General features: G+C 36.2%; 1 protein-coding gene across 1 annotated transcript; it reads right to left on the bottom strand.

The window, feature by feature from the left end:
* Positions 1–10,049: 10,049 nt before the first annotated feature.
* On the bottom strand, positions 10,050–10,494 carry LOC135317791 (large ribosomal subunit protein P2-like). The gene has a single exon (XM_064474259.1). The coding sequence runs from the start codon at positions 10,434–10,436 to the stop codon at positions 10,089–10,091; it is 348 nt and encodes a 115-aa protein (XP_064330329.1). The 5' UTR covers positions 10,437–10,494; the 3' UTR covers positions 10,050–10,088.
* Positions 10,495–21,269: the final 10,775 nt, after the last annotated feature.

Below are 21,269 nucleotides of genomic sequence, written 5' to 3'. Positions count from 1 at the left end.
TTTTACTTTGGTGAACATCACTAAACAGAGATAAAAATGCTGCCAAAAGTCTGTACAACCTTACTTTTACTTTAGAAAAAAAAGACATTTAAATTTTTAGCTTGGGAACTATGTAATCATGTACCTGAGCCAGATTAGTAGTGATTGTAATGGTTCAGAAGAAAACTGGAAATCAAAACTATAAACTAAGAAAAGGATTTTTGCTTGATAAGTTAAAAATTCACCACCATGAAATGCTTAAATAGGAATTTACTCAATGGACTGTTATGACTCCTGAAGACTTGGTATAGTTCAGTGGTTAAGTAATATACATTTTCAAAAACTAGAGCTTTTCTTTTCCCTTTAGATCAGAAGATATTTATGTGCACAACTGTTATTACCAGTAATAGGAATTATACAAGTCACTACTGGCAGAATTATATGCTTTAATAGACATCATGTTAGCATTTTTTTAAATCATAATGAAATAATAATAAACCTTTTAAAATACTTTTTCTCTAAAAACTTGGTACCAGTCCTGTCAAAAATTAATTTCCCTAAGTGGTCTTTTTTTTTTTTTTCTCTGACAGTCTTTGATACTTTCCCTATTTTTGTTTATACCTTTGAAAGAGAAACATGTCAAAAGCATGTTTTTGAACTTGTACTTCATTTTCATCACTGTTTTTCACAGTCATAAATTAAAAAGAGGAACATTTGATATATATTTCTCTTCTTTTAAAACTCAGATTGTATCAAAATTTTATATTTTTAAAAAATAATTTCTTCAACTTCAGCTCAGAAATTATTATCCTAAGTCTTATGCTTGTACTACAGACAATAGAGATAGAAATAAATAGAGTTTATAAACTTTAACACACCATGGATTTATTTATGTGCTGCTTAAAAGAAAAGTGGATATCTTTCATAGCTTGCCAAATGAGAGAAAAAAACAGAAAAGAAAATGAAGGGAAAACAATATGGATAGGAGTAAAAGTGTGGTAAGTACAGGAAAGATTTTTGCTGTCTTAGACAAGATCTGTCACCTGTCATGGATTATCATTGAACTGTAAGCTTTACTCTGACATAGACTTAAGGTTGTCACCAGTTGAAAAAGCCTGATCAGGACACTTAAGAAACAGGAGACCTCTTTTTTACTATTCTCAGTCACTAGTTCTAACACTTAAAGTGTCAACCTGTAGTGACAGGACAGGGGGTAATAAACTGAAAAAAAGATATTTAGATTAGATGTAAGGCAGAAATTTTTTTTTAATGATGATAGTGGTGAGATAGTGGACAGAATTGCCCAGAGAAGTTGTGAATAACCCACCACTGGAAGTGTTCAAGGTCAGGTTGCATGGGGCTTCGAGCAACCTGATCTATTGCAATATTTCCCTGTCCATGGCAGGGGAGTGGAATTAGAGGACCTTTTGTATTTCCTTCCAACTTAAACCACTCCATGATTCTATGAATCTATCACCCTATGATTCTACAGTTCTATGGTACTATTATTTTATAGTAGCATGTCCCTGTTAACTACAACTCCTTGAGTAATATGTAAGAATATTTCTTATTCTTTCTATCCAATTTCCTTGCCATATTTTTTACTTAGTACCAAGTATGGACTCTGTGGGAGCCCCAGTCAAAAAATGTTCAGATATTTTTATTCTGAGTGACTTTGAATCACTGAATTCGTTATCCAGATATGGATTATCTGTTCCATTTTAAGAAATCTTTTTAAATGTTCACAAATCCTCTCATAAGTCACTGGGTTTTGGCTGAGCAGGGAACATAGAATCTTTTATTTTTCATAGCTCATGGAACACAAGTAGCAACACTTACTTCAATACACGGAATAAAATCAGAAAGTGTTCAGTCTGCAGTCCTCTTGTTTCTAAACCAGAGAGAAAGCAAACTGAGTTCTGCAAATTGAAATATGTTGATTACAGGGTGGCAAGGATAAGATGAACATTAAGTTGTTCAAAACACCTCATAACTTTCCAATATTTTAGTCCTCTTTTTTTGATTGCAGCACAGTAACTATCCAATTTAAGTAAAAGAAGTCAACAATGACTATTGCTCATTTGGTTTCCATTTAATATCTGATCTGTTTCTGCATATGTGTAAAAGGAGAAGCAATTTGGCCTTGCAAAGAAAATAAATATCTAAGAGCTCTGAGCCAAAGATAAGCACCAAAATTACAACTCTTTAGTATCATTCAATGTCATTTATGCCTTAGCAACAACATCACATAAAAAGTCAGAGAAATTACTGTCCAGTTTTAGTTCAGTAGTTAGAAATAAATTACTCGTACGTCTCTTATGAATTAAGTTATCCCTATGCGTGTGTATAAATCACAGGAAATTATGCCTGTAATGCTCACATGGCCGTGTTCTTCATTCATAATAATATGTTTCATCAATGGAAATTTCAGTGTAGTACAGTTAATGTTTCAGAGATGACCACAGAGCACTCAGTTTACTAACAAAATATGAGCTGCAATTCAAAACCTTTTTTTCTGAAATATTCTCAAAAATCATGATAAATCCATTTAATAAAGAGAATAATTTTATGAATCTGAAAATATCAAGAAATTGCCTTTTTTTTGGTAGCTGTTCTTCCTTTTTTTTCTTGGTCAAAAACTCATAAATGAGACACAGTCAAGTTACTTCCTGTCATCTACAGTATTTCCAGAAGGATTCAGTTCAGTACATGTACAATTTAGATTTTATCAACTTTAAATAACAAGGCTAGCAAGTGCTAATATCACTTAGAGAGAGAAAGAGCCTGGAAGCTTTCATTTTAACTTTGGAACAGAGTTTTAAATGTTTTTAAATCAAGCTGTCTTCTAAATTGTTTGTCCTCTTTCCTCATTAGTGTTTTGATAGCCCCCCCCCCCCAAAGTTAATACAAAACTTACACTTATAATAAGAATCTTGAATACCTGCTGAGGTTTCATGACCTCAACATTTTTAAAAGCAGCACTTTTAAGAAAAGCAAAGGCAGAGATAGAGGTGCCTATAAAAATATTTCAGCTCTAGATTTTTCAGGAGAAAATATTTTTGAAACCACATCTACCTAAGTATTTTTGTGATTTTTGTTTAAATTAAATTTATTAATTTACCAGTGATAATAATCTACAGAACAAAATAATGACCTGATCCAGAAGGAAAGTTGTTCTTTATTCAGAAGACTCACATTGACTTGATCAGGTCTTTATTTTCTTGATTATTGTAAGAGCACAAAAGGTAAAACCTACAAGGTGGGGACTTTGTGATTCACAGAAAACAAAAGTTATTTGTAAAAGAGTTTATATTTCCTTGTGGACTTGGTTAAGTCCATTAATTAATGTTCAGGTGATTGTTCCAGCAGTTGTTGATTTCTGTCACATTAAGGCAAGTTTATACTGTAACATGTCTGCATGCATTTATACAGACTTAGCAGAAATCACCCCCTATCTGGCTTTAACTTTTGGTATTCTTTTCCTTCTGTGTTGAAGTTCAGAGAATACAGATGAGATTTTCTAACTGTCTGTAAGAATTTCTGTTTACTTTGTAGAAAACATCTAACAGATGTCTTTAGCTGTAAGTTGTAAATCTACTGCAAATGACAGTTTGCAAAGATAGGACCATTTGATCAAGAGTTAGACAATGAACAGGTATGTCTCCTCAGAGAACAAGACTCGTTGTGCCTGACACTGACTTCTTTTAAGGATACAAACTTTCAAGATACTGATCTTACAAGAAGACATCTGTAACAGATAAAGATGTTTTGATTATCAAAGAGAAATACAGAATTGCATATTGATGGTAATATGAGGCAGGTATCACAACTGATAAGAATAGTAAGACACGTAGTACTTTTCAAAATTAAATCCACTCACATAATTACCCTCTTTCAAGAGCTGTCCACAGGGAAGTTTAAAAGAGATTGAAATTTAAATAATTATTATTGTGTATAGCTTCCTTTTTTAAACATCTCCCTCCCCTACTTATTTAGCTGTAGAATAGGCCTGGTTAATGATAGTAGTTGTTTTTCTTGCGTCCACAACCCCAGAGATAACTTTTTGAAAAGTTATTTCAAAAAGGAAGTAACTTCTCTGGATTAACACTAGAAGATTTACTTATATAATTTCTTATTTCTCTAGACTACAGTATGCAAATCTTTTAAATTTGAGGTTGCTTGGAATATGACGACTTGAACACTTTCCCTCTCAGAAAGACACAAGACAAACAGCATCTCCAAAAAGAGTTGACAGAGGCAATAGCCTGAGGCCTGTAACAGTGGGAAGGAAGGTATGGCTAAGACAACACAGAAACAGGAAGATAGCAAAAGGTCTTAGGTGGGTGACAGCTGGAAAATTGTTACTGTTGACAGCAAGAGAAAGGCCTTCTTTCAGTTTGCAACTGATGAGAAAACAGATTCAGGGCTCTTGAAACTGAGGAAGAACACTCAAAGTACGGATTGTTTTTTTCTACGATATTTTCAATCAAGGGAGAAGACTAAGGTAAGAGTAGATATACATAGTAAACCAACACCTGGCTGCATAGCTGGTGTCACTGAACATAATTTGGCCTATTCAATAATGGTGTATAATTTAATGAAGGAAGTAGAGACTACTGACAAGAAATGAAAATGCACCTGATAAAGACAGGGAATAACAAACTTACTAACATGGCAAGAGCTTTAACATGAGTTGACTGGAAGGTGGGGACCTAGGCCCAGAAGTAATTAAGGAAGAGCCACACAAGAGGAGGTTCTCATGGAATAAGGGAGACTCACATTCAGTCTCAGAAGGGAGAACATTCAAACGCTTTTCTCAATACATTAACACAAAGTAGTTGGCAAAATAAACAGGATGAACTGGAAATCCTTGTACTGAGATAAGGTTATGCCATAAGGGGAATCACAGAGACTTGGTGTGATAGCACAACAGGAACAGATGAATAAGTGTAGACTATTAGAGAAGGATAAGTAGAGAAGAGGAGGGAGAGCTGCATTCTGTGTAAAATGGTTCCTTGGCAGTGTAGAGCTCCAGCATGAAGCCAGACACATATGTCCTGTATCTCTAGATGAAGGCCAGAAGATTCTGTTGTCAGAAGGCTGGCTTTGATCATCTGACAAAGAAGATGACAGAAAGCCTATTTGACAAAGCAAGACACTTTTGGTGAACTACAATATAAAAAAGAAACATACAGGAAATGAACAGACAGCAAAGGTGGAATTTAAAACATCTGTACATCATCTCTAAGCATTTACATTTTTATGAGTGTTTGATCATTTAATTCACCTGAGGGCATTGAAAGAGCTGGCAGATGAAACTGCTGTCATTCATTTATAAAAAATCAGACTATTCAGGAGTGGTCGCCAACAAGTCAGAAAATTAATTATGCCCTATCTATTTTAAAGAAGGAGTACCCAAGAACCTAAAGGTCATTCAGTCTCACCTCTTAGTCCTTAGAAAGATCATGAGGCATGTCCTCTCAAAATCCATCCCCAAATGCATGATGGACAGGTAGGTAATAAAATTTACCAAGGCCAATCCTGATTGACCAAATTGAGTGCCTTCTACTGGTAAATGATGGGCTACAAGGAGAAAGAGACAGGAGAAGGTCTATCTCAATTTCAAGACAGCTTTTGAGACCATTTCCTGCATCAATCTCCTATGGAGGCTGAGGATAAACAGACAACTAGAGGAGCTGAAATTTGGCTCAACTGTGATACCTTCATAGGAGTGTAAGTTATAACATAGAAGACAGGTATTTCTGAACAGGCAACTGGAGAATGAGTGGGATTCTCCAAGGTATCTCAGTGACAGTAGATGGGTATGTGAGTACACCTGAATCAAGTCGCAGTTAATTAGCTTCGAATTATAAATGGCAAAAGTGAGAAGAATCCCAGTCTTCCTCACAGTTTCAGACACTCTTTAATAAGAAACAACATAAACAAAATGAGATAAATTATAAAGTTTTGGAGTCTAAAGCAAGGATTAAAATAACACATATCACATAATTTTGCATTATGGAAATAATTGTATTTTTTAATTTTATTTGTTACAATTTCTCTGGCAAAGCTTTCAGAAATTACATTTTTCCATTACATTGGAAAAGCAGAATATCCTTTAATTTCATAGTAGGAGAGAATAAGAAATAAAGCATTACATTGGGGGGATGTTAATGAAGCAGTTTCAATGAGTCAGACTCAACTGAATTTGATAGGAATTGTTTCTTTGAAGTTCACATTTCAACATTGTTATTCATTTCCATGTTACTGAGGCTCTCTTTAGCTTCTTATTCATAAACAGTGCAGATTTATTTTTCTACCTGGGAGCTATTAGACAACACCCATACTTGTAAAATTACACCTCTATTTTGTGAAAATCCCTGAAATCTAGATAAAGGTCAGGGAACTACCCTTCTTCCAATAATACAAGAATCATGGAATGAGTACAGGCTAAATGATCGTCATAATCTCTCTCCACCTTAAAGTCCATCTGTTAAATCATGACCTGATCACTTTGCAGTCAGAGAACTGAGAAAAAGGAGTTCTTCAGAATATCTACACCAGTCACAGTTTTAATAGCAGTGAATTTTAAAGCTTTCCTGGAAGCACTTTACATGTCCTGTTTTAAGCTCTAATATCCTGTTTAGTATAGTTTTATACTTCTCTAATTTGTTGACTGACAATATTAAATGCTAGTTCAATGTCTTCCTTACATGGGTTTCATTTAATTTTAGCTGAATACTGCCAGTTTTATACTTTAGAACTCAGCAGGATATTATGTTGCTGGTTCATCAGAGAATTAAGCTAACTATCTGCACTTACCTGATGTTTGCTTATTGATTCTGCTTCATAGTTACAGGTCCCTATCTATTAACTAAAATTATATATAAATAGGTTTAGCCAGGTTTTAATGTACCTTTTCCTCATGCATCAAAATGGATATAAAGGTAGAATAAATTATCTTCTATCATCTTACCTTTTATTTATCATTGGGAAAAATCTATAATTATAAGATTATAATAAAAAGCGTGCTAAAAGAAACAGCAAAAAATCTATTCTATCTCTCTGTCCCAATGTAGCATCAGTTATTCTGAATCACTGTGATGATGGGAAGGAAACAACTTGCTAACTACCACAGTGTCACTCTACCTGCATAGTTCTGCCTGTTATAATAACTGTCAGAAAATAACATCCTCAACTTAGGTGCTCTCAGCTCTCTTGTACTGTTTTAAAAGCCAATATTACTCATGTCTCCACATTAATAGCCAACAAGATGCCTTTTTGTTTTTTTCCTTCAACAGCTAGTCTGATAGAATCCTGCCACTCTATAAGCTAGGTTCTAAGCATGTTTTAATTATTCATTACCTCAGCAGAGAGAACCCCCCTGCTGTCTGTATCTACAGGCAAGCACTAGCCTTAGTATTCTTAGCTACTGCATCTCTTCCTTTCTAAACGAGACACTGAATTTTCCGCTTTCTGAATCAATTGATGCTGTACTCCAGCTTTATCTTCCATTGAAAAGCCAGTTCCCTGATTTTCTTGGACTGCAACAAACAGGCTGTATTTTTGCTTGTTGTCAATGCTTACTGTGGAGAAATTACTATCCATTTAAAATCTTAAAAATTTTCTTTGATGAAACTTCTGTAACTAGAGAAACATGTTAACTGAAAATGGAACACCACTTCTTGTTTAAAAAAAATATTTTTCACAATGATTTTGTATTTATATGTACAATGTATATTTAACTTATTTCTTTGTTTCATCCTTCCATTTGCATGCAGTTCCATACTTTTCCATTTATTTCCATTTTCCCAAAAATTTGTCAGTTCTTCAATACCTGTATTCTAATTGCAACTGCTAGATTACTGTTTCTTATCTTATTGTTAACACTTAAATACAGCTCAAGTAGTTTTACTTTTTGTGAATGGCCTTCCATCACAATACACATTTGAGCAGTTTCTTTGGTGTGCATATACATGCTGCATTCTGGGGAAAAAAAAAGACCCACACCAAAAAATATACAACAAACAACACCAAAAGTCTTTAGGACCAGTACAATACCTTATATTTTTATTTTTAAGAAGGAAGTAGGATTAGATTTTGCAACATCAGAAAGTTTGTTTTCAAGGGCTTACAAAATCTTGTTCCCTGTTACAGAGACTTTTCTGTTATGTATTTTTATGAATAGGAACAGCCAGACATTGAAAGTCACAAAAGAGTTTAGAAACCATATCAGGGGAATTCTATGTTCATAGACACAGGGCACTAACTACAAATTCTTCTGAAGATGTACTACACTTATGTTTAGCAAAGGTAGCAGCAGGACAGTTTTATCTTTGGGCTGTTGACTAATCAACAGGCCCTGCTGAAAGAAAGTATTTGGAATTTGAAATGAAAAGGGAACAGAAAAAAAAATGGAACCCATGCTGAAGCTCTCTGGATTAGAAGATGGTGAGATGATTTTGTAATCCTGTGATCTGAAAACTGTCTGAAAGTCTGGGCTGAGAGAGTGGTGATCAGTGACATAAAGTCTAGCTGGAGGCCAGTAACTAGTGGTGTACCCCAGGAGTCAATACTGGGTACAATCCTGTTTAACACCTTAATGAAAGATCAGGATGATGGGGCACTGCATACGATCGGAAAGCTTGCTGATGACAGAAACCTGGAAGGAGTGGTTGATATGCCAGACGGCCATGCTGCCATCCAGACAGACCTGTCAGGCTGGAGAAGGAGGCTGACAGAAACCTCATGAAGTTCAACAAGGGGAAGCGCAAAGTTCTGCACATGGGAAGGAACAACTCCAGGCACCAGGATATATTCGGGGCTTCCCAGCTGGAAAGCAACAGAAAAGGACCTGGGAGTCCTGCCGGACACCACTTTGAATATTAACAAGCAATGTGTCCTTACAACAAAGAAGTTTAACGGTACCCTCAGCTGCATTAGGCGGATTGTTTCCAGGGAAGTTGCCCTTCCCCTCTGCTCAGCACTGGTGAGACTATGTCTGGAGTAGTGTGTCCAGTTCAGGACTTCTCAGCACAAGGTAAGGTGTCCAATGAAAGGCTGTGAAGATGATGAAGGGACTGGATCATCTCTCCTGTCAGGAAAGGCTGAAAGACTTGGCACTGCTTATCCTAGAGAAGTCTCAGAGGGGATCTTATCAATGTGTATAAATACCTGAAGGGAGAGTATAAAGATGATACAGCCAGTCCGTTTTCAGTGGTGCCCAGTTACAGGACAAGAGGCAATGGGCACAAACTAAAACAGGAGGTTCTGTCTGAACATCAGGAAACACTTTTTCACTGTGAGAGTGACTGAGCAGTGGCACAGGTTGCCTAGAGAGGTTGTGAAGTCTCCCTCACTGGAGATATTAAAAAGCCATCTGGATGTGGTCCTGGGCAACCGCCTGTAGGTGGCCCTGCTTGAGCACAGGGGTTGGACCAGATAAACTCCGGAGTTCACCTCCAGCTTCAACTATTCTGTGAAACAACTTTAATAGGACAGGAGAGAACAGTATGCTGCTAAGATAGGTCAGTCAGGGGACCACAGCAGATATTATATATTAATATATTTCCAGTTTCAGTGGCTCACTCTTTTCCTAAGTCCTAAGGTTCCTCATCTGATTAGTAAACCCTTGTTTTTATTTTGATTTTGAGTTTAAATAAATAAAGAATAAAAAGAATAATTGGGCCAATTATATTGTTTCATAATTATCTTTTATTTCACAGAATCACACAGAATCACAGAATCTCAGGTTGGAAGGGACCTCAGGGATCATCTAGTCCAGCCTTTTTGGGAAGAGCACAGTCCAGACAAGATGGCCCAGCACCCTGTCCAGCTGAATCTTAAAGGTGTCCAACGTGTCCGAGTCAACCACTTCCCTGGGGAGATTATTCCAATGGTGACTGTTCTCACTGTGAAAAATTTCCCTCTGATGTCCAATCAGAATCTCCCCAAGAGCAACTTGTGTCCGTTCCCCCTTGTCCTCTCCATGGGACTCCTTGTAAAAAGGGAGTCTCCCTCTTCTTTGTAGCTACCCCTTAAGTACTGGTATATGGTGATCAGATTTTTTTTTTAAACAAAGAATTTAATAATTCCTCTATAACAAATAATTAATCAAACAGGCTGAATCCCATGTCATCATCACATTCTTCAGATTCCTCCTTCTTCTCTTCTTTCTTCTCCTCAGCTGCAGCAGGGGCAGCATCTGCAGCAGGAGCAGCAGAGCCCCCTCTGGCAGACGCTGCCACAGCTCCCCTGGCTGGCATGCTGGCAAGTTTTCCATTACCCTGAGCAATGACACCCTCAATGTTTTTTCCATTCAGCTCACTAATAACCTTGTTCATCTGCTCATCATCCGTCTCGATGTCAACGCTGTCCAGGATCTCCTTCAAGTCCTTTGACGTGGGGGACTCGTTGTTGCCGAAGACGGCCAGCAGGTAGGCTGCGATGTAACGCATCTTGGGAGGTGGCAGTGGGGCACAAGACAGGCCTGGGACATGCACTTACGACGGCAGGCGGCGTATCAGAGTTATGCTGTCTCCCTCGCAGTTAACTTTAATATGAACTAAATGCCAGAAAAACTCAGAATATTTTTAGAACATCATTTCCTGTAGCTGACGTTTCAATGATAAAAAATGTCATGCTTTGCATAAAATATTGATGCCAATATGTATGTTATACTTTGAAAACTTGCGTTTTCTCATGTATTTTGATATCGTGTGATTTAAAGAAAAATGTAAAAACATTGACTTACTAGCAAGAATGTGTTCAACTGAGTCAATAAAATAATTGACTATTTCACATTAAGAATTTTATAAATGAAAATACTTAGCTCCATAAAAGAAAACATTTTTTCCAGGATATTAGTTAGGAAATTGATGTCCTAAAATGGTCTTCTAGTCATCCAACTTTAGATGTGAAATAATATAAATATATTTATATCCATACATATATATACACATATATTTGTGTATGGGTTTGTATATATGCATATATACTTGTACAACTCTGAGATAGTCACTATAATCTTCTAGTAAATGGACAGAAATAGACATCTCCAGAGGTCATTTTATCCTGGAAGAGCTATGTGAATCATCTTCTTGGAGTAAATTTCTTATCCAAAGGGAGCCTGTATTAGAGTTCAAAATTCAACTTCTATTGTAAAAGTAGCTGCTGTTCACAGAAAATGTTTTGATTTTGTAGCTAGCAAAAAAACCCAAAAGCTGTACATTTTTAAAGCTGATAAATCTGAGAATAATTAATCTAACCTCTTCCTTCTTACGTTCTTTTTCACAAATTTCCCTTAACATCAAAAAACTCCACCTTTTACTCTATTATCTCACCATGGTTTGCTGACTGGTTTATTTAAAAGAGTCTTTCATAACTTCCACTTTCTCTTTCAAATAATTCCAGTGATGATAAAGCTGGTTTTCTTACGGAAGCCTGGCTTTGCAACACTTTTCATCAGCTGCTTACTCCTCCAAGTAGAATGCAGCATTGAAAGGAATTAATAAAATTTAGTAGATCTCTTCATAGGCCAGGTTCCTAACATCCAGAATCCATTCTTACTTCTTTATTTGGTGAGACTTCTTTTTTCTCATCTTGTATGTTTCTAACCTATGTGTCACTGTTATTGATGCCACTGTTGCTTCCTCTGTCAGATGTGCATAGAATCACTAAACTGTGTTAAATACACAAAATAAGTCTCTCATCTTTCCCTGGGCATTTTCCTCTAATTATAAATCCAGTTATTAAATGCAAAGAAGTAACAAGAATGGCGAATAGATTAAAATCCTACTGTCCCTTGGCTAAGGAGTCAAGGGGGATTAAACAAGAGAATTTCCTATATTTATTATTGTTGGGGTTTTTTCCTTCTTGTCAGCTTGTAAGTCAGCTTTTCATTGTACAGCAGTTATGCTAAGCAAAAATTAACAGCACAAGCACAATGAACAAAGATCCCAGGAGGTGTATGATTTGTGCCTATGCATAGGACAGGCTACATGCTAATGTGAATGAAATGTGAAATATTATTATAAAAATATCAGGTTTCAGCTTTCTTTTGGTTTACACTACAATACTTTATTTTTCCATTTAATAAGTTTTTTCCAATGTGGAAATGGCAAAGAAGCTGTCCTGTACTCCAAGCACTATCCAGCTTCTGTAAGGGTAAGATTTCTCTTGTTCTCCGTTAAAATCTCATACTTTCCCTCTTCATTCTACTTACTACTCTTGTACAAAAAACAGGACCCACAGAGGAGCATCCACCCAATCTGCTATGTAGGTAGATAGAATATCTTTGCAACCTCTCTTTTACATATAATGAACAGAACTGGTATTATTTTTATTCCGAGGATGTTAAGGAAGTTAAATAGTGATTAAGTTTTTTGTAATTTAACCATAAAAAACATCACAAAGGTGTTAATTGTCCGTAAAGTAACTTTTGCATACCCACAAATTCTAAAATTAAGTTTATATTAAAATAAAATAAAATAAAAAATATGTTGATTGCTGTGAGAAATAGGCAATTAATTCAACATAATACATTTCAGTTGCATGAATGAAAAAATAGTTTTGAAAAATATATTATTTTTCATAACTATATTGTTCATTGCTATTAGCTGCATTTGACAAATATTGTTATTGCTTTATATTAGTTTTCTTGTGGATTTTTTTCTTTTTTTCTTTTTTGAATTAAAAAGATGTCATCACTGAACTTTCTGCAGATAATTCAATAACCTGATGCCATTTGGTGACCCGATGAGAAGAAATATGTCATAAATCTGAAATATTAATTTCAGCAGTACAGTCTATAGTACAACAGCATGTAGTTCGGTGTGCTAGTAAATGAGGAAGGGCCGCAGCAGCTTTTCATTTTGAAGTAGTGCATAGCAGCTTAAGTGTAGACAAAATTGTGATCCTCACTAGCCTATTCATGCAATGATTTAGAGAACAAATTTTAAAGCAATGTTACAAGGAAAGAGGAGATAACTGATACATAAGTGCAGCTTTCATGCCACCTAAATCCTCTACAATATTTAGATTTGCAATTGGCCTAAGTATCTGAAGATCTGTTCTAAACAGGAGGGACATTTTTGATCAAAAATATTTTAGGCATGTGTATGTTTACATATACCAGTGCATTCTAAAATTACCTCTTTCTCTTCAAGAGGAGTCTCAGATACCTCTCTCTGACATTTGATCTTTTGAATCTGCCAATAGGTCTACATGGAAGTTCCTACTTGTCTTAGTCTGTGTCCCTAGTCATAGTTGCATTGTAGTGAATTGCAAAAAATCCCTAACAAATGTTTCAAAACTGATGTCTAGATGATCTTCAATCATTGAGATTTTAAATGATAGAAACAGTCAAACCAGTGGGTACCTCTACCCTAAAGACATCTCACCTCAGAGAATAAAATACTTATTGCTAAACAACGTTGCAGGTTTCAGATAATTTGTTGACTTAAAAAGTCACAGGGGCTCTTTAGACAATAACCTTACAGTTGATTTAACATTTCACTGATAATCAGTAGAATTAGACAAAAGACATGACTAATTCAAACATATGTAAATGTGAAGTCTCACTTATCCTAGTACTGACATAAACTGAGGCAAAAATTGGATAGATTCTTCTCACTTATCTCTGGAAACCTACAATAGAGCTATCTCTACATGAAGCAGAAACTTGCTTCTTTTAGATGAAAGGAAAGCCTTTTGAACCATGGGAGAGAAAAGGGCATACCTAGAGTTCAAGTCATGTTAGCCAAATGGAGGAGTCTCAGAAAGATCAGATGAATTATTCCTTAAGAGAGGCCATTTCTGTTTATTGACTTAAAGGTAGTTTAGATGACTAGCTTGACTTTAGCTATCCCCAATGAAGCTATCTAAAGATTGGTGAGACTCCCACCACAAATGAAAATGTAGTTACCTGTCTCAAACCATCAACACATTTGTATGACAATTATGAGATATTTTATTCTGAACTCTGGGAGTAAATATTGTTGAACTAGAAAAAATAGCTCATCTCTATGTAGAAAAGAAGTCACATATCCTGCTTTATGTGCAAAACAAATCCATTATAACCCTATGTCTCTTGTTGTTATGTTCCTTTGAAAACTTTAATGACAGCATAGTGTCTTACTATCTTATAAGTTTAATAGTCATCAGTTTCATGACCGCAGTTACTAACTGCAGATAACTACTAAAAAGTTATAATATTTATAATATTCAGGGAATACAGAAACACCTAGAAGTGACCAACAGGAATAAGCCAAACTGGCAGAGCATTATTACTATTAATTAGCATGTTTATATTTATGAAGTGTAATTTTAAGATGCTTTTTCAGCATACAGAAAGACAGAAATACTTAACTTTATCCTGTGTGTGTGCTTGCAATAAACAGACACAAATGTGAATAAATGCTGTACACACATTACTGTAAAAGATGGGTGACAATGAGGATACTGTGAACTCTTAGTAAAGGTTATTGACAGTTCATAAAGAGACTTTGTTTTATGAAAATATGGCTGTTGTAGTCCATATAAAGTTATTCATACTAGCTAGTTTAAAGGATCAAGAACTTAGTAGAAAGAACTTCAAACTATACTATTCTACTTTTTCTGTAACTGGGAAAATACTTCCTGTAAGTTTTTATTATTTTCTTCACTATTTCAGTATAAATTTGGATTACCTGAGTCATTTCAGCAAAAAAAGTTAGTAGAAGTGAAAAGATCCAGCATATCTTTTATATATAAAAAAATCTGTTGAACTCCACAGCAGTTTGATATCAGCAAGGATGATAGTCTACATCCCATATACTGAATCTATATAAAGTGAACCCATCCAATGGAGTAAGAAAAGGATGTCATTATAATAAGGAATAACCGCACTAGAAAGGTCAAATAACAGACTTTTCTAAATGTGTTGTAGAAGAATTAGAATTAGAAGAGTTATAACTTTAAGGAAAAATGTACTAGCAGTATAATAGTCAAATCCTCTTTCTACAGAAATTTCTACATATTTTTTAAATTTCTATACATTTATCCTTATTTTCATGTGTCAGAAATAGAACTTTAATTTCTCACAGACAACTTCACAATTTTTTCATATATCAAGGAGAAAGAAATTATTTTATCTCATAAAAATATTAGAAAATAATACAGTAGTTTATACAAATTTTAAAACTCAAATTGGATCTGTTCTAAACCATACAAAAGGAAGAATGATTTTTTTTTTTCACTTTCGCTTAAAACCTCATAGAACAGTACTGTGCAGTTAAAGCTACCCTTTCTTTTATTTATGTTTTTGCAGATAGATCTATTTTGCAGACAGGTCACTGGCAACCTGTCACCAGTGGAGTCCCCCAGGGATCAATATTGGGCCCAATGTTATTTAACATCTTCATAAGTGATCTGGATAATGGGATCAAGTGTAGCCTGATGGAGTTTGCTGATGACACCAAGTTGAGTGGGGAAGTAGACGCTCCAGAAGGGAGAGCTGATCTGCAGGGAGATCTGGATAGGCTGGAAGAGTGGGCTAACATGAACCTTATGGAGTTCAACAAGGACAAGTGTAAGGTCATGCACCTGGGAAAACACAATCCAGGAGTGCAGCACAGACTGGGATGCACCTGGCTGGAGAGGAGCTCTATGGAAAGGGACCTGGGGGTCCTGGTGGACAGAAAGCTACAAAGAAGACGGAGACTCACTTTTTACAAGGAGTCCCATGGAGAGGACAAGGGGGAATGGACACAAGTTGCTCTTGGGGAGATTCTGATTGGACACCAGAGGGAAATTTTTCACAGTGAGGACAGTCAACCATTGGAATAATCTCCCCAGGGAAGTGGTTGACTCGGACACGTTGGACACTTTCAAGAGTTGTCTGGACAGGGTGCTGGGCCATCTTGTCTGGACTGTGCTCTTCCCAGAAAGGCTGGATTAGATGATCCCTGAGGTCCCTTCCAACTTGTGATTCTCCAATATTTGATTAATTTTTTACTTTCTCTCTGTTAAATGTCGACTACCATTTTATTTTTCTCCAGTTCCTTACACGACAATGCTATCAACCTTTTGTGAATGGTCAGTGCTGGTAAGCAATGAGCAAAAGTAAAGTAAGTAATATTTTTTTCCTACTGATAAACATTTTGAATTTGCTGAAATGAAAGGACTTGCCAGGAAAGTAATGTTAGCTATAATTCAGGAATGGAGAAGAAAAATGTATCAGAAAGTAACTCATTTAAACATATGATTAGTTTAAATCAGCCTGCTCTTTCTTTCATAGTATTAATGAACTTAACTTCATGACATTATTTATGTTAATACCATTGCAAATACTTAGGGTAAAATACTGATTCCCAGTTACACCAAAATAATCTCAACCACCTCTGTAGACTGACTAGCTTCAAATTAATGCTGCTTATAAGAGATCAGAATTAGTAGATTTGTAGAATCACTCCGAGATACAGAGGGAAGACTGCAGATTATGATAAATAAGAGAAATGCCAAAAGACATTGGACAAACTGTACATGACAGGTGTGTGCATCCAGAATAAAATTATTACAGTTAACCTATATTTACACTGTTATTTTCAAACAATTGAAAAGACACCATAGCCATAATATCTATTAGCTAAACACCTTATTTTTCTGTGTTTCTCTAAATGACACAAAGTTATCATCTAAAATTGCTTGAATTTATACCTGTATAATATTTTCTGAAGGCTTCAAACTTAGACGTATTAAAATCATTTTCTAAAAAAAAAAAATAAATTTTGGATCAAAACTGGTTAAACTTCTCTTTTTTTTTTTCATTATCTCTTTTACTTTCAAACATATGAGTAATTTGTCTCTCTAGGTTCCATATTATTAAATAGCACATGATCATAGGTGATGAAATATTTCTAGATTAAGCAAAACAAGTATGCATTTTTTAGATCTCTTTAGACTCATAGAATCAGAGAATAATTAAGGTTGGAAAAGAAATCTAGGATCATCAAGTTCAACCAACAACCAAACACTGCCATGTCTCCTAAACCATGCCCTGAAATGCCACATCTACACGTCTTTTAAATACCTCCAGGGATGGCGACTCTACCACCTCTCTAGACAGCCTGTTCCAACGCCTGACCACTCTTTCAGTGAAGAAACTTTTCCTAATCTCCAATCTAAACCTCCCCTGACGCGGCTTGAAGCCATTTCCTCTCATTCTATCCCTAGTAACTTGGGAGAAGAGACCAACACCCACCTCACTACAACCTCCTTTCAGGCAGTTGTAGAGAGTGATAAGGTCTCCCCTCAGGCTCCTCTTCTCCAGACTAAACAACCCCAGTTCCCTCAACTTCTCCTCATAAGACTTGCTCTCTAGACCTTTTGTTCTACTCTCCTTAAGCCAAATGATTGAACACGCTTGTGCTGGTTTTGGCTGAGAAGGGGTTAATTCTCCTCACTGTGGGGGTCGGCTCCCTTTCCAGCTTCCCGCGCTCTGCCGCGTGGCGGGGGGGGGGGCTGGGAGGGGCGGGGCCGTGGTGGGGGCGGCTGACCCCGACTGGCCAATGGCAGGTTCATTCCATACCATGTGACACCATGACCAGTATATTGAGGGGGGGGCAGCTGTGGCTTGGGGGCGGCGCGGCGTCTGGTCGGCGGGCGGCTGCGGCGCATGCGGTTTGTTTCGGTGGTTCATTCCCCCTCTCCCCTCCCTTCCCCCCTTCCCCAGGGCTTTGCGCCTCTCGTTGTTCTCCTTTACATTGCATTTCTGTTGCTGTTTCTTTTAATTTTAATTATTAAACTGTTCTTATCCCAACCCACGAGCGTTACCCTTCTGATTCTCTCCCCCATCTACTGGTGGGGGAGTGAGCGAGCGGCTGTGTGGGGCTGAGCTGCCGGCTAAACCATGACAACGCTTATGAAAACTGTGTTCATAATCTATATATAGGTAGTTTTTTACTGATTTCTGAAGATGCCAAGGAACAGAAACTTCAAGTAGTTTCATGAAAGTTTGAGCTAAACAGTCACAACAGCCTAGGTGACTGAAGGCATTTTATGTGTTTATTTTACATGTATGTATCTAATTCTTGATTTTTTTCAGCAGATGTTTTGAGATTTCTCAATGCTTTTTTACTGTTAGATGTTTTAGTATAATATCTAATATATTGTTAAATTAGATACAGATAAAGGAGGCTAGAAATACTGAGAGAATTGACTCAGACACAGGAAACCTGACAGAGAACAGTGGATTATGCTTTAAAAGTTACAGACTGGAAAGTTCTTCAATAACATGAATAATAATTATTTGAGCAGTACAAAGAAAGATACAAAAATTACAGTTCTTGTGGAAATTTTAGATATTAAATCTAAGCATCTTAAAGTTAATAGTTTTAGAAAGTAAATCTTTGGAGCTCTTTTCTTCTGTCCCTTTTTTCTAACACAAGAATGGTGGGGTTTATTGTCCTCAGCACCTCTCTTGACAGTGGATTACCTTTCCTGGCTTTAATTCCTTGACAGAGAAAGCAGTTCTTATATGTTCCTTTGGTTCTTCCCCCATGACTCATTATCTTTGTTTTTCTGGTAATTTTGTTTAATATTCTTCTAAAAATCATGCAGAAATGAAAGGTACCTGCATTTTTAAGAGGACTTGTTTTTCAGAGCTGGAATTGTTGGCATTTTTGTGCACTAAAGAATGACCTTAACCAATGGTCCCCTCCTGCTGACTTCCAACCACTGTACATGGATATAAAAATTCCTCATTTCTTTGCCTGAATAAATTTAATTACACACTCAGATTCACTCAGTCAAACTCAGCTAAGAATCTCCAAGTAAGAGTTACTTACTGACATTCTGCCCTTATTAAGCATTGCACAGTGTTATTGTGAATTAACCACAGTCATATTTTAAGAGCTTCAGAGGGAAGGTCCATCCATCCCGGCATGAACATCTTGTTTGTATTTGAGATTCAGATTAATCCCTATTAAGTTAGGACTTAGAGAATGACCTAAATAATTATAAAATATGTTTATTTCTTCTGAAATGTATTTTTTCTAATATTTTTGTAAAAGATTGGATCATTTCAGCAAAATAAAATGAAATTATTTTACAAATGTACTAAGAAAAATGTACTTTATTTTTATATAGAATCTATGTCACAATTTAAAACTTCCTTATATTTATATTTCATTATGAATATTTAAAAGATTTATCAAATTATAACTAAAAGCAAAAAACTTCCACAAAACATCATTGCAAAATTACAGAGTAAAATCTACAAAACCCTTGTTTCTCATAATGTAGAATGGAGACTTATATAACAATTTATTTTAATCTACTAAACAGACATCATTACCTTAACCCAGTCAGGCCTTTAAAAATCAGGATTATGATGTTCCAGTGTTCAAGTTAATTAGCCTGTAAAAAACAATACATAGAAAGGCATTCAGTCATAGTATGTTTTGTGTGTATTTAAAAGAATAAAGGACAAGAAAAAATCTGAAATCAACCAAATGATTGCTTGAGCTGTGAACATCTGTAATTCATCTTCAAAGTATTGTACACTTTCTAATTAACTAGCAAGAATTAATTAGTTAAATATTAAGGATAATTAAACTGATTTTGAAAAATTACTCTTGATGAAATGCCTTTGATTTCTTTAAGTTTAGAGAAGCATAAAATTTGTTCCATCATTTACTTTACATTCTGGTGTACTACTCCTTAGCAAGTGAAACCAGCATTTTACCCCAAGCGGCATATTCTTAATGTCATAGCAATAATTTTACTTTCTATATCAGACCTCAAAGTAAGATTAAGTGAGTGCTGTATTTTTTGTGTAGCTCTGTTTTGCTCTAGCTTCATACCAATAACACATACAGGGAAAACTGAGAGAAAAAAACAAACACTGTAGTTTTAAGCAGCAAGAGAGAGAAAAAGCATGAAGAAGAGAGTGTATAAGTGCTTAATAAACACAAAAACAGACATACTTCAAATTGGGAAAGTTATGGGACGTTGTATTGCATTCTTAGATTAGGTTTATATGAAAAGGTAAGCTGTGACAAGATACATAATTAAGCTTAGCAAGGAGATAGAGATTCAAGTTGGAGTTTGGGGGAAAATAAAAAAACCATAAAATTCATACATCAAAATCAGATTAAAAGGTGTCTTGGTATGGCATCTGTGTTCTGTTCCTCAGGGCCCAATGAAATAATCCACTGGAGCATACCAAAGGACTTAGGGGAAATCATTTAGAATCATTCCAGTATCTCTCAGAACTTGAGAGAATAGATGGGGTCACAGAGGACTGGGAAATTGAATATATTTGACTATATTATTTGGCATGGGCATGGAGATTTATTCTTTTTCTTATAGTCTGTAGGAATAGATGTGTCATATCAAAACTACAGAATGATTGACTCTGTCCCACAAAACATCTCAGAAATAAACTAAAGTCTAGTTGGCTGGAAAGCTGCCTGGCAGAGAAAGACCTGGCGGTGTTGATCGACAGCCAGCTGAACATGAGCCTGCAGTGTGCCCAGGTGGCCAAGAAGGCCAAAAACATTCTGGCTTGTGTCAGAAATAGTGTGGCCAGCAGGAGCAGGGAAGTGATTGTGCCCCTGTACTCAGCACTGGTGAGACCACATCTCGAGTACTGTGTTCAGTTTTGGGCCCCTCACTACAAGAACGACATCAAGTTGCATGTCCAAAGAAGGGCAACTTTGAAGTCTGGAAGACTTCAAAGGTGAAGGGTCTGGAGAACAAGTCTTATGAGGAGAAGTTGAGGGAACTGGGGTTGTTTAGTCTGGAGAAGAGGAGCCTGAGGGGAGACCTTATCACTCTCTACAACTGCCTGAAAGGAGGTTGTAGTGAGGTGGGTGTTGGTCTCTTCTCCCAAGTTACTAGGGATAGAATGAGAGGAAATGGCTTCAAGCCGCGTCAGGGGAGGTTTAGATTGGAGATTAGGAAAAGTTTCTTCACTGAAAGAGTGGTCAGGCGTTGGAACAGGCTGTCTAGAGAGGTGGTAGAGTCGCCATCCCTGGAGGTATTTAAAAGACGTGTAGATGTGGCATTTCAGGGCATGGTTTAGGAGACATGGCAGTGTTTGGTTGTTGGTTGAACTTGATGATCCTAGATTTCTTTTACCACCTTAATGATTCTATGATTCTGTTATAGCCATTCAAGGTGGCTGGAAAATGATTCTGCAAGAATAGGTAACAGTGGTTTGGTGTACAACTGTGAAGCATCTTAAACTCAAAAACGGTCTCTCTTAAGGTCAGATTTTCATTAATGGCATGATAGAAAGCAGTGTAACT

Source organism: Phalacrocorax carbo, chromosome 1 (genome assembly GCF_963921805.1).
Source record: "Phalacrocorax carbo chromosome 1, bPhaCar2.1, whole genome shotgun sequence".
Taxonomy (NCBI): domain Eukaryota; kingdom Metazoa; phylum Chordata; class Aves; order Suliformes; family Phalacrocoracidae; genus Phalacrocorax; species Phalacrocorax carbo.
This window is presented reverse-complemented; position numbering and strand designations above follow the sequence as displayed.

Excerpts from the sequence above, each read along its gene's own strand:
- LOC135317791 (XM_064474259.1), bottom strand. The coding sequence starts at position 10,436 with ATGCGTTACATCGCAGCCTACCTGCTGGCCGTCTTCGGCAACAACGAG.